Source organism: Myotis nattereri (assembly GCF_964212035.1).
Source record: "Myotis nattereri genome assembly, chromosome: 6".
Classification (NCBI taxonomy): Eukaryota; Metazoa; Chordata; class Mammalia; order Chiroptera; family Vespertilionidae; genus Myotis; species Myotis nattereri.
Window position 1 is genome coordinate 96,802,252 of NC_138081.1, and position 14,219 is coordinate 96,816,470.

Genomic DNA, 14,219 nt, shown 5'->3' on the forward strand with positions numbered 1-14,219 from the left:
CACTGTCACCACCACCACCTCCACCGAACCATAGACAACTCTCTGATAACCACAGTGCCATCCCTGCTGAAAGGCAATAGGGTATATTTTTAAGCTCTACATTTATTAAATGAACACCAAATCTTTCCATAATGATCTTGTTCAGTACATTATTCAAATCAATCAAAATTTGTAAAAACACATATCCATATATTTTTCAGTAAACTAACCTAAAAGCACACTTTCTGATAAATAAAGCAAACGTGTGCATATATGAAGACTTCTATAATCCTAGTAAGAAAATATAATGTTGTGTGCAACCATTAACTCAAGAGAAATAGCTGTTATAAAAAAAAAATGACTGTGGTGAATTGTGTATAAATTTCACATCAGGGCTATATATAAAACTTGGTAATAGGGTATTTTTAAATGGGAGTCTCTGTGTGCACATATGTACATACTAGAGGCCTGGTGCACAAATTTGTGCACATTGAAAGGAAATTAATTAGAAGAAATATTTTAGAGGCCGGGGCAGGACCGTGGAAGGTTGGCTCCAGGGCGTGTCTGGCCTGTCTTGCCCAGTCCCCATTGGAGCCAATAGGAGCCAGCCAACCAGGGAGGGACCGTGGGAGGTTGACCGGCCAGGGAGGGACCATGGGAGGGCTCCAGGGCATGTCTGGCCTGTCTCACCCAGTCCCAATCAGCCGGACCCCAGCAGCAAGCTCACCTACCAGTCAGAGCATCTGCCCCCTGGTGGTCAGTGTGTGTCATAGTGACTGGTCAAGCAGTTGACTGAATGGTCGACCGATCAGTCGGACACTTAGCATATTAGGCTTTTATATATAGAGATGTGTGTATGTGATTGTAAGTAGCAAGGATAATCTTCCCTAACCTGAACTATTACCTCTCCCAGCCAGGCTCCAGACCACCCTCCCAGCAGCCTCCCAGACTCACCAAGGGCCCAGAGATAACACATCACTGCCTGCACCGCTTCCCTCCCACCTGCTCCCCTCCGCTGGGCACAGGGTCCAGGAGGAAAAGTCAGTGTCCATCCTTGGTGGCACCTGCTCGTGCCCAGGACAGTTCAGGATCAACAAATGCTCTCCTGTTGCCTGGCGCCCTACAGACCCTCAGCAACGTGAGCGTAAGTCATTGTTCATAACGACACTGCGGGGGGTTTCTTTCCATCCCACCAGAGGCTCTACCCTCTCTCAAACCTGGAGCCTGAATTTTCCAAATAACTTTCCCTTTGTCACAGCCTGTGCTGCGCATACACATAGAAAAATCTTTTAAAACAGGAAACACGCAACATTATGACATGCTACTCTGGTGCTGAGCTTAGTTCCTGTCCTTGAGCCTCGGACAGAACAGGCATCACAGATGCACTAAGAAAGGGTAGCTACAGAGAGCACTGCTGTCCGGTTTTCCATTCAGAACAGAATCGAAAGTTTCTCTTTATTTTTACTTATTTCTTATCTGAACTGAACGTGGTGGTGGAATTGAAATGCATTATTAAAATCATTCAACCAACAAATACATAATTTAAAGTAAGTGAATATAAGTAAACTAGAGGCCAGGTGCACAAAAATTTGTGCATTCGGGGGGGGGGGGGGGGAGGGGGGTCCCTCAGCCCGGCCTGTGCCCTCTGGCAATCTGGGACCCCTCAGGGGATGACCACCTGCTGGCTTAGGCCCACTCTCCGGGGGATTGGGCCTAGGATGGCAATCAGACATCCCTCTGGCAGCCCGGCAGCCCTCGGGGCATGTCCACTTGCCAGTGGGGAGCAGGCCTAACCTGCAGTCGGACATCCTTAGCGCTGCTGAGGAGGCAGGAGAGGCTCCCACCACCACCGCTGTACTGGCAGCCATCAGCCTGGCTGTGGCTGAGCAGAGCTTCTCCCATGTGAGAGCGCCCTGACCACCAGAGGGCAGCTCCTACATTGAGCATCTGCCCCCTGGTGGTCAGTGTGTGTCATAGTGACCAGTCATTCCCAGTCCTTCTGCTGTTAGGGTGAGTTGCATATTACCCTTTTACTATATAGGATAGAGGCCTGATGCATGGGTGGGGGCCGGCTGGTTTGCCCTGAAGAGTGTCCCGGATCAGGGTGGGGGTCCCGCTTGGGTGCCTGGCCAGCCTGGATGAGGGGATGATGGCTGTTTGCAGCTGGTCACAACCCCCACTGGGGTGCCTGGTCAGCCTGAGTGAGGGACTGAGGGGCGTTTTCAGGCTGGTGGGTGACTGAAGCTCCCAACCTCTCCTTTTTTTCTTTGTTTTTATTCTGGGATTTATTTACCTTCTATAGCTGTCACTGGAGCTGAGAGCTGGCTTTAGCTCTGAGGCTTGGCTCCAGCTCTGAGACCTCGGCTGCTGAAAGCAAGTATCTGGGTTTGTTTGGCTTCTATAATTGAAACACTGTTGCAGCTCCAGCTCTGAGGCCCGGCTGGGTGAAAGCAGGTTTCTGGGGTTTGTTTAGCTTCTATAATTGCAACATTGTTTCTTAGAGTGCAAGCTCAGAGCCCAGCAGCGGCAGGCGGGGAACCTTGGCTTCCTCCTTCACTGGAGCAAGCAAGCTTCCTGTTCACTTCAGCTCCCTGGCTGCCGGCTGCCATCTTGGTTGGCAGTTAATTTGCATATCACCCTCATTAGCCAATGGGAAGCATGTCGGAGGTACGGTTAATTACCATGTTTGTCTATTATTAGATAGAATAACTTATGTTTGAGGTGGGCATCTTCAATGATGAAGAGAGAGGGCTCAGGGAGGAGGCTGAAGGGTGGGCGGGGGGAGGAAGGGCAGCCCAGTGGAAAGCCCAGCTTGCAAGCCCTTCTCTCTCAGACCCGCATGAAGGATGCGAGGCTGCATGTGTCCGAGAAGTCGGTTCCTTTCAGAAATGAAGCCAGCTTACCGCACTGCGGGACGTCGCAGTAGTCAAACAGCTTCTTGGGGTCCGTCGTGTAGCACCAGGGCCCGTTGACGTCACCATCAGGGTTCCGGCAGTACTGGAAGAGAGGTGCTGCTCAGGGATGGGGGACGGCGTGCACGGGGCGGGAGTGGGGGGCCTGGGCATGGGCAGTCACGCTGCCCTCAGAAGAGGAAAGGTAAGCGCTCCTTTGTGGGGGGCCGGGGGGTGTAAACTTTAGGATGCTTCTGACTCATTTCAGCCCATTGGTCATGTCTCCTTATCCCAAAGGAGCTCCAGCCTTGAGGCCACGCCCCAGAGGGAGGGTGGAGCCTCTCAGGGGACTTAATGTGGAGACTGTAAAAGGGAACTCCTGTGGGTGGAGGCGGTAGAGGTGCCCAATAGGACCACAGGGCATGATTGACTCATCCTGTGCCTGGGTCACCACAGAACCTGCTTGCTGGTGGCTCAGACATGCAGATGCCCTGGGCTGGGCACCGTCCGTGGGTCAAGCCACGAGAGACTGTGTCTCCTGGTCCTTCCTATGCATGCTCTGAAGTAAGCTGGAGTGTGAGCAGCCTGGCGCGGCTCAGTGGTTGGCATCGATTTATGAACCAGGAGGTCATGGTTCAATTGGGGCACATGCCCGGGTTGTGGGCGCCATCCCCAGTGCAGGGCATGCGGGAGGCAACTGATTTATGATTCTCTCTCATCATTGATGTTTCTCTCTTTCTTCTTCCTTCCTCTCTGAAATCAATTAAATATATATATATATATATATATATGTGTGTGTGTGTGTGTGTGTGTGTATATATATATATATATATATATATATATATGTCTTTTTAAAAAAATTTTTAAAGAAAGAAAAAGAAGTGTGAGAGACTGGGAAATCCTACTGTGGGGAGTCCCAATGGCCCACCCAAATGTTTTTCCTAGAAAAGTCTGACCATAAGGTCACGAATCACATTGATCACCAGGAACTAGACTCTAGATCAGGGGTGGGCAAACTTTTTGACTCGAGGGCCACAATGGGTTCTTAAACTGGACCGGAGGGCCGGAACAAAAGCATGGATGGAGTGTTTGTGTGAACTAATATACATTCAAAGTAAACATCATTACATGAAAGGGTACGGTCTTTTTTTTTTTTTTTTTAGTTTTATTCATTTCAAACGGGCCGGATCTGGCCCGCGGGCCGTAGTTTGCCCACAGCTGCTCTAGATCCTCAACCTGTGGGTCGCGAACAATGAAAATACATCCTGCATATCAGATATTTACATTACGATTCATAACAGTAGCAACATTACAGTGATGAAGTAGCCACGAAAATAATTTTATGGTTGGGTCACAACATGGGGACCTGCATTAAAGGGTCGCGGCGTGAGGAAGGCTGAGGACCGCTGGTAGAGGGTGGACACTGGAAACTAGAAACAGCGCGGAGGGAAGAGCATGGGGAGGGAGGCCTGCGGCGGGGAGGCCGGGCTGCTCCTGTGCTGACGGTACCGGTGCTGCTCCTGCTGCAGGCTCGGCCCCCGAAACCCCGCATGGTCCCCCCACACACCCCGAAGATCAGTCCAGGCTGCCTCACCGCGGCAGAACCGATTCTGTTTGCTAAGGTCAGCCAGCAAAAGGCGGAGAGCGGCTTACGTTTTTCTCCAGCCCGGCCCGTGGGTTCGTCTCCGGCGTGAAGATGCTGTGTCTGTGGGGCTCCTGGGCGGCCCAGGCCTGGCAGGCGGTGCCGGCCACGGTGGTGGCCTTCTTGCCCCGGTACCCCTTCCCGTTGCCCAGCATGCAGTCTGCGGGGAGAGAGGGCGCAGGTCAGGCCCCACGGACCCGGGGAGGAGGCTTAAGCACGGCAGCGGCAGGTTCTCCAATGTCGGGCCCTGTGGGTGCACCGTGCAGAGCCCAGGAGGCTGGGGTGGTGGGCGCTGTCTAACACGTTACCCGTCTAACATGTTACCCGTCTAACACGTTGCCTGTCTAACACATTACCAGTCTAACATGTTACGGTCTAACATGTTACCCATCGAACACATTACCGGTGTAACATGTTACCCATCTAACACGTTACCCGTCTAACACATTACCCAACTACCACGTTACCCACCTAACACATTACCGGTCTAACACGTTACCCATCTAAAACGTTACCCATCTAACACGTTACCCAACTAACACGTTGCCCATCTAACACATTACTGGTCTAACACGTTACCCGTCTAACACGTTACCCATCTAACACAATACTGGTATAACACGTTACCCGTCTAACACGTTACCCATCTAACACATTACCCAACTAACATGTTACCCATCTAACACACTACTGGTCTAACACGTTACCCGTCTAAACATTACCGGTCTAACACGTTACCCATCTAACACTTTACCCAACTAACACGTTACCCGTCTAACATGTTACCCAACTAACACGTTACCCAACTAACACGTTACCGGTCTAACACATTACCTGTCTAACACATTACCTGTCTAACACGTTACCAGTCTAACACGTTACCCATCTAACACGTTATCCACTAACACGTTACCCAACATGCACGTGGGCTTGGAAACAGCTGTGCGTGGAGCAGGGGCTGGAATGGAAATTGGGCCAGGACACTGAGCTCATTGGTTTGACCCCACCGAGTGGTGGCCGGCGCCCAGGAGAATTTGCGGGGCAGCTCTGGAGCACCTCACTCTCATGGGGGGGAGGGGGGTAAAGGGGTGCACACATAGAGGCTCTTCTAGAAAATCTTATTTGGCTGGAGCTGTGCTTTGTGTCCCTACCCTCTGGGGTGAAAAGGGTAACAGGGTGATGGATGCCTTCCCCAAGCTTGTCCCGCATCTCAAACCTAGGGAGGGGGTTCCCCGGGACCCCTCTGAGAATTGGATGTGGGACCCATGTGGGGGTGGGGGGCGGTGCACCAGCGCCCTGATGGCCACTTGGAAAATCCAAAGAGTGAGGAAGGGGCCTTGCTGGGCAGTCTGCACCCCAACATTTGCCAGGACTGGGGCATGTGGGTTACCCATGCACTAACTGTGGCACCGACACATGGGAGAACCGTGGAGGTCCCCCCGGGTTTATCCAGGAGGGACCCAGGCGGGACTCTGCGCAAGGAGAGATGGCTCACCGGTCCCGGGGGGAGCAGGCGAGGCCCCCACATTGTGGGGGAGCCGAGCCCACCTCAGGGAAGAGAGGCTCTCGACTTCCAACCTGGTCCTTCTCAGCACCACCGTCTGGAGGCGTTGAAGACCCGAAAGTGGCCAGATGAGCTGTGCGACCCCTAACACATTACCGGTCTAACACATTACCGGTCTAACACGTTACCTGTCTAACACGTTACCGGTCTAACATATTGGGGGTCTAACACGTTACCTGTCTAACACATTACCCGACGAACACATTACCCAACATGCACGTGGGCGGGGAGAGGGAGCCCCTGGGTATTCCCACCCCTCGAAGGTGCAGAGGCCTCGCTGCTGCCCGGCAACCACAGGACCAGGTGCTTAGGGAGCAGGGGGATGGGACCACTTCCGGCTCCGCGTCAGGGGACAGCCCCTTCTGACGTTGAGGCCGGTGACCCTGCGGCCGCACAGCCACTTCCGCAGTGTTTGTCGGGAGCCTCATGCGCCTGCCTAGCTCCCCTAATTCAGCGTGTTCCCAACCAAATTAACCCTTTCTATTCCTCTATGGAGGAGGCAGGGACGTGCTTTTCTAGAATGCTCTATTTCAGCCCAGCTGGGGTTGCTCGGTGGTTGAGCCTTGACCTATGAACCAGGAGGTCAGGGTCGATTCCTGGTCAAGGTACATGCCCGGGTTGCAGGCTCATTCCCCGGTAGGGGGCGTGCAGGAGGCAGCTGATCAATGATTCTCTCCCATCATTGATGTTTCTCTCTCTCTCTCTCCCTTCCTCTCTGAAATCAATAAACATATTTTTTTTAATTTAAAAATAGAATGTCCTATTTCAGCTAATGCCGGCATTACCAACCTCCCACCCCCCGGCTCACTATGCCATCCTCCACCACAGCCAGTTGGTCCCCAGGGCTCACCCCCTGTCCACCAGCAGCAGCAGCTCGGCCCCACCCCCCCCCCACCCCCCCGTGACAGGAGAGGCTTCCTTCCACATGTATTCAGGTTCCCATAGCAACCAGCTTTTGCATCCATCCGCTTCCCCGGGCTTTCGTCCCAGGGCCCAAGCGCACAGTCTGGCCACCACGTCTCACCTGCTTCTGCTTCCGAAGAGCCCTGGGAACCGACAGGCTGGTCCTCGGACGGGGCGTTCACGACAGCCCCCTGTGTCTCGGAGCATTTCTTCAGGTTGCAGAACTCCCAGCGGACGCTGGGGTCGGTGGTGTAGCACCAAGGGCCCTTGTCGCCGTCGGGATTCCTGCAGTAGTTCATGGTCAGGCCGCTGCGAATGCCACACGAGAGGGCGTGAGTGGGGGGGAGAGTCCGCAGGGGCACCCCGCACCCTCTGAGTGTTGTGTTAACAAAGTCTTTTTTTAAAATTGATTTCAGAGAGGAAGGGAGAGAGATAGAAACATCAATGATGAGAGAGAATCATTGATTGGCTGCCTCTTGCATGCCCCCTACTGGGGGGTGGGTGGGTGGGGATTGAGCCTGCAACATGGGCATGTGCCCTTGGCCAGAATCGAACCTGGGACCCTTTAGTCCACAGGCCAATGCTCTATTCACTGAGCCAAACCAGCTAGAGCCAAAGTCTTAGTTTTAATAAGAGGAGGTTTACTTAGAAAGTCGCAGTGGTCGAAGTGAGCGGTAGAAGAAATGGGCTCAGGAAACAAGTTCCAGAGGCAAAGAAGGGCCATGGGAGCTTAGAATGGGGAATGGTGGGGGGAGGGGGGAGAGCGAGAGAAAGAGAGAGAGAGAGAGAGAGCCTTAACAAAGTCTTAAGTGACTTTGCAATATTTCCACTAAAGATATGAAAGGTGCTAATTATTACAGTGCCACAAGCACAGGTCCTCAATGTCAAAACAACTTTTAAATCTATATATATAAAAGCCTAAGCAACTGGCTGACCGACCAGTAGCTATGACAGGCACTGACCACCAGGGGGCAGACGTTCAATGCACAGGCATGGAAACATGGAACAGACTGATGAATCTCAGAGGGAAGGAGGGAGAGCAGGAGAGCAGGAAGAGATTAACCAAAGATCTTATATGCATACTAGAGGCCCAGTGCACGGATTCATGTACTGGTGGTGTCCCTCGGCCTGGCCTGCACCCTCTCACACTCCAGGACCCCTCGGGAGATGTTGGACTGCCAGTTTCCGCCCAATCCCCACAGGCCAAGCCAAGGGACCCCACCCGTGCACGAATGCGTGCACCAGGCCTCTAGTAGATCACAATTTTTATTTAACAAATAAAAGTTAATATATGCTCCATGTAAAAGCTAAGATGGCATATAAATGTGTAAAGAAAGTGTCAGAATATCTCCTTCCCCTGGGAATGCTAACTATGTTTCCCAGGGATAACCAACATGGATTTTGAAGTGTGTGTTTTAGATTTTTTTCTATGCACACACGCATACTTCTGTATCTGTGTCTGTGTCTCTATATATGGCCACATTGGGCTGTGAAAGCTGGAACTGAATGTATCTCCCTGAGGAAGAAATGACAGTGAAAATGATGGCACGCCTGGCAGCCTTCCCAGTCCGTTCATTCCTGCTGTGGTTAAATGCTATGCATTCCCAGTGGGAAGCCATGAGCACAATGTAACTGCAAATACTCCATCTGGTGGATCGAGCAGGTTCCGGGCTGGAGGGACTTCTGGAAACTAGCTCCCAGGCCCGACATCGTTTCCATGGGGTGCGTTCTGGGGGGACAGGAGGCGCCCCGCACTGTCCTCACTCCCCCCACCTGTCCCACCTCCCTCGCTGCAGCCACCCAGGCCTGGGAATGGGATGAGGCTGAAGAACTGCGGGACAGAGGGGCGAAGGGAGACATACGGGTAGACCAGGGAGCTGAGGGAGCTGAGGGCTTACGGAGGAGTCGGGAAATGCTGGGTAAGAAACAGCAGGTGAGGAACCTGGGATGCTGGTGGTTTGGTCCCCCAGGGCCTCCCCGGAACACTGCCCTAGCCTCGCGGGATTCTCAGCCGTGGACTCCCCTCTCCAGCCTAGACCCATGACCTGGGGCTGCCGGAAACAATGAGGCAATGTGGGAATCCGAGGCCATGCCTGTAGATACCTCAGACACGTGGCTGGGGCCCACGATTCAAGGAAGCCAGCCAGAGGTGGCTGAGCAGTTGGAGGTGTTCAAAGGCTTATCCATTCGTGGCAAAAAGGCTGTCTGCTCAGCCCTGGTCTTCGGTCACTTCCCTGCCTTTCCTACCAGTACCTGTCTACGCCCTGACTCATCTGCCTTCCTGCTTTCCCTCTCTGTGTCCTGGCACCTCAGGTCCCCTCAGACCATAACACTCAGGACCCGATGGGTCTGAACAGGTCAGGCTGTAGACACCGCCACCCAGGGGCCCACACAGACGTCATGTCTGTGGCTATAACCCAATGCCACAACTGAACGGCAGCCTTGGTGGAAGCAGGTGTTGTGGGTGGTTCCGTTGCTAATCATCAGGTCATGTGTCTTCCTGAACTTTCCACTCATGTAATCATGACCCCTCCATACGTCCCAACCCCCCGGCTTCTACAAAACTGCTCAGGAAAGACAGCCCTCCTCCAACTTCTCTTCTTGGGGAATTTTTGCTCAAAAACAAGGCACCCGAGATACTGTGCCTTGCATTCTGGAGCCGAGAGAAGTTTGGGTCTAAGAAGTTAGCGTAAACAAGTCCCTTCTAACTAGCCCAAGTGAGCCGTGGCTTCTCTGACCGTTGAAAAGCAAAGACATACGCGTTGGGGACTTTGTCTGGGGTTATCAAGTGCCGGTGTGGGGTCATAGATGACCAGGACTGGCATTTGCGCCCCGTGATGGTGGTGGAGGAGGTGCCGCGGTAGCTCTGCCCGTTGCCGTGGTAGCACTCCTGGACCACGGGGGTCTGCTCGGGTGGGACTGAAAAGGAAGTGGAAGAAGTCAGTGAATAATGACGAGGACGGAGAGATGTGTGAAGCAGTGACAGTCCCAGAACAGCAGCCTCTGTATGTACGTTCACACTGCTCCTGGTCAGCAGGCAGATGGGCACGCAAAGGAAATAGCGGATCCGTAACATTCCAGAATTTTAACGACCTCGGTTTTTAGGTAAATATTTAATGTAAAACTTGGGGAAGCCCAGCTGGCTTGGCTCAGTGGTTGAGCATCAACCTATGAACCAGGAGGTCATGGTTCGATTCCTGGTCATGGCACAGGCCTGGGTTGTGGGCTCGATCCCCAGTAGAGGGTGTGCAGAAGGCAGCCGATCCATGATTCTCTCTCATTATGATGTTTCTATCTCTCCCTCTCCTTTCCTCTCTGAAATCAATAAAAATATATTAAAAATATCCTATCTAATAATAGACAAACATGGTAATTAACCATACCTCCGACACGCTTCCCATTGGCTAATCAGGGCGATATGCAAATTAACTGCCAACCAAGATGGCAGCCGGCAGCCAGGCAGCTGAAGCGAACAGGAAGCTTGCTTGCTCCAGTGAAGGAGGAAGCCAAGGTTCCCCACCTGCCGCTGCTGGGCTCTGAGCTTGCACTCTAAGAAACAATGTTGCAATTATAGAAGCTAAACAAACCCCAGAAACCTGCTTTCACCCAGCCGGGCCTCAGAGCTGTAGCTGCAACAGTGTTTCAATTATAGAAGCCAAACAAACCCAGATCCCTGCTTTAAGCAGCTGAGGCCTCAGAGCTGGAGCTGAGCCTCAGAGCTAAAGCCGGCTCTCAGCTCCAGTGACAGCCATAGAAGGTAAATAAATCCCAGAATAAAAAAAAAAAAGGAAAAAAAGGAGAGGTTGGGAGCTTCAGTCACCCGCCAGCCTGAAAACGGCCCTCAGCCCCTCACCCAGACTGGCCAGGCACCCCAGTGGGGACCCCACCCTGAAGGGGGTGCGACCAGCTGCAAACAGCCATCATCCCCTCATCCAGGCTGGCCAGGCACCCAAGCGGGACCCCCACCCTGATCCGAGACACCATTCAGGGCAAACCAGCCGGCCCCCACCCGTGCATCAGGCCTCTATCCTATATAGTAAAAGGGTAATATGCAAACTGACCCTAACAGCAGAAGGACTGGGAATGACTGGTCACTATGACACACACTGACCACCAGGGGGCAGATGCTCAATGCAGGAGCTGCCCTCTGGTGGTCAGGGCGCTCTCACATGGGAGAAGCTCTGCTCAGTCACAAGCCAGGCTGTTGGCTGCCAGCACATTGGTGGTGGCAGGAGCCAATCCCGCCTCCTCAGCAGCACTAAGGATGTCCGACTGCAGGTTAGGCCTGCTCCCCACTGGCAAGTGGACATGCCCCGAGGGCTGCCGGGCTGCCAGAGGGATGTCTGATTGCCATCTTAGGCCCAATCCCCCGGGGAGCGGGCCTAAGCCAACAGGTGGTCATCCCCTGAGGGGTCCCAGACTGCGAGAGGGCACAGGCTGGGCTGAGGGACCGCCCCCCCCCCCGAGTGCACAAATTTTTGTGCACCGGGCCTCTAGTATGTATATATAATTATATATATATATATTTTTATTTATTTATTTATTTTTTTTTAAAGAAGAAGATCAGTGAGGACTGAGAAGTGCAAACCAGTGCTAATCAACTTGACCTGCTGCCTTTATGGAACCCTCTCCACCAACAGCTGAAGCCTCCTCCTTCTTAAGAGCACAGGACACGCTCACCAAGAAGGCCCTCCTTCCACCAGGAAACTGCCTCCACAGGTTTAACGTAAGTGACACCCCGGAGCACGCTCTCTGAGCAGAGCAGAACGCAACCCTAGACAAAGCGCGGGAGCGGGGGCCCCCAGGTCAGCCTCCACGCTCAGCCCCTCTGCTACCTGTGGCCTCCGTCTGCTCCGGTGACACCTGGGAGGAGTCGCAGGACGGGATCTTGCAGTGCTCCCACCGCACTTCGCTGTTGGTTGTAAAGCACCACGGAGCCGACTCTCCGTCAGGGTTGCGGCAGTAGTTTTCCTCCAGGTTTCTGGAAAAGACGCGGTGTGAGTTCCACCCTCCACATGGGCTCCATGACATGACAAGGAGCGCGCAGGCTGGTTCATAGGGATATTGGACGCTTGGCCAGCTAATCCTCCTGAAGGGTAGGTGGGCACGTGAGCGGAGGAAGGGCTCTTTAGGACCCCAGAGAATTACGGCGCCAATGCTTCTCTGGGGTCAATGGTTAAAATGTATTCCTCGACTGGGGATCACCAAGCAAAATAGCTCTGCTGTCTGTTGGGCATGGTGCTGGATGCTAAAGCATATGGGGATTTCCCACAGAGTTCCTGCCTCAAACAGCATATCCAGCCCTGGCCGGTGTGGCTCAGAGGTTAGACCATTGGCCCCTGGACCAGAGGGTCGCAGGTTCAATTCCTGGTCAAGGTCATGTACATGGGTTTCAGGTTCAATCCCTGGCCTCGGTCTGGGTGTGTGAGGGAGGCAACCAATCGATGTCTCTCTCTCACATCTCTCTCTCTCTCTCTCTCTCTCTCTCTCTCTCTCTCTCTCTCTTCCTCCCCCCTCCCTTTTACTCTCTCTTAAATCAATGGGAAGAATACCCTCTGGTGCGGATTAGCAACAACAACAAGTCCCTCCAGCGTAGCCCTGGGATTTCCGTGTTCTCCACACCCGCTGCTCTGCGATCTGACTGAGCGGACCTGGGGGAGGGCCCAGAATCTTGCATTTCTAACAGCATCCGCTGCTGGAGTGGAGAACCCGCGTCACGGGAGTCAGGGCTGACTCACTATCCCCGTGCACAGCACTGGCCCGTGGTCAGTGCAGGGACTTCACCTGGAGTGGCTCAAGCTCGAGCCAGGTCAGTGGGCTTTCACGCCTGGCTCGGCTGCAGGGCTGGAGCCGGGCCGGACTTACTTGCAGGGGAAGTTTTCCGGGGTCCTGTTGTGCTTGTGAGGGGTCTGCTCGCTCCAGCGCTGACACGTGTGCCCGGAGAGAGTGACGGCCACCTTCCCGACGTAGCTTTCCCCTCTGCCCTTCAGACACTGGTATGTGGGGCCGGAGGACGGCGGGGGGGTTGCTTGAATAGGGACAGTAAATGGCCGTGAGTGGTTCTGAAATGGGGAAGGCACAGGCGGCAGGGCTGGGGTGGGGAGTTGGATCTGGGAGCGTCAGTCCGGCCGCTGGCTGCTCCCCCGCTTTGGAACTGGAAAGTGGTTTATCGTTTTTAGGAGAATTTGACTTGGTAGAGTCATGCCTACGAGACCACCTCACGAGGAACGCCTCCAGGAGCGAGGCCCTTGGAGTGCTGCTGCTGTCTGTCTTCTTTCTCAGTTTGTCATAAATGTAGGGATCGACATGCCACCCTCACCCCAGATCTCCACATACACCAGCGACACAACCTCCTTTGCGAAGAATAAATGATTCCCCGAGTGAACACAGCTAGATGCCGCCCAACATCCCAGGAAGCCGACAGAGAGGCCATGGAAAGAAGCCAAAATGTGTCTCCAAGAAAGAGCATGCACTTCCAGAATCACAAAATTCTTGAGAGAAGAAGAAAAAAAAGATGACAAAAAGAGAGAGTGACATCAGGAAGAAGGGGAGTGCCCGGGGGACTCCGTGCCCGCTGGACGGAAGGCTGTCAGGCCCAAGGGCAGAAGCCCCCCGGGCTGCGAGCCCCCCTAACTCCTGATGGCCGCCCTTGTCTGAACCTCCAGTCCCTTCTTCCCACTCTCATCGAGGGAAAGGCTCACAAAAGTGTTTCTTCTGGGTCTTTCCTGCTAAGCGAGCCGGTTCACCCTCCGCCCTGGGCTTCCCTCTCCCACTGCCCACTCCCAGGCGGCCCTTCTGAGACAGACCTCAGAGGCAACACCTGTTACAGAGCAGCAGCCAGAGAGAACTCTGGGTGCGAATGAGACGCGTGGACAGGAAGCACGGGTCTGATGTCCCCGCGAAGGCCACAGAGCTGCCTTCCGAGCCCACATGCCGGTCTTTGACAGGAAAACCCACAGAACCCGTGAGCAATGGATGCTCACACAGTTCCCTGGAGGAGCCAGGAGACCGTTTGACAAGGGCAGCCAAACCCCACAGCATCATGGGGCCCTGCTTTTCTCTTGGTTCCCAGGGCAGAATGGCCGAGGGTCCGTGGACGGGGTGGGGCCATACTCACTGCAGCGCGGGATGTCACAGAGTTCCCAGCGTTTGTTGGGGTTCGTGGTGAAACACCAGGGGCTGGGCTCCCCGTCAGGGTTACGGCAGTAATTCATCTTCAGGTTCTTGCTTGGGAACCTGG

At 53.8% G+C, this 14,219-nt stretch overlaps 1 protein-coding gene across 1 annotated transcript in view; it reads right to left on the bottom strand.

Moving 5' to 3' along the window:
* The window catches only part of PLG (plasminogen), a gene marked incomplete at both ends in the record, with an annotated part of 43,273 nt that overhangs the window by 11,527 nt on the left and 17,527 nt on the right, over positions 1-14,219 (bottom strand). Inside the window, 7 exons of the mRNA XM_081094584.1 lie at positions 2,883-2,976; positions 4,524-4,672; positions 7,101-7,288; positions 9,739-9,898; positions 11,815-11,960; positions 12,845-13,007; positions 14,097-14,215. Of these exons, the coding sequence (XP_080950710.1) occupies positions 2,883-2,976; positions 4,524-4,672; positions 7,101-7,288; positions 9,739-9,898; positions 11,815-11,960; positions 12,845-13,007; positions 14,097-14,215 (1,019 nt within the window). The remainder of the gene's footprint in view (positions 1-2,882; positions 2,977-4,523; positions 4,673-7,100; positions 7,289-9,738; positions 9,899-11,814; positions 11,961-12,844; positions 13,008-14,096; positions 14,216-14,219) is intronic.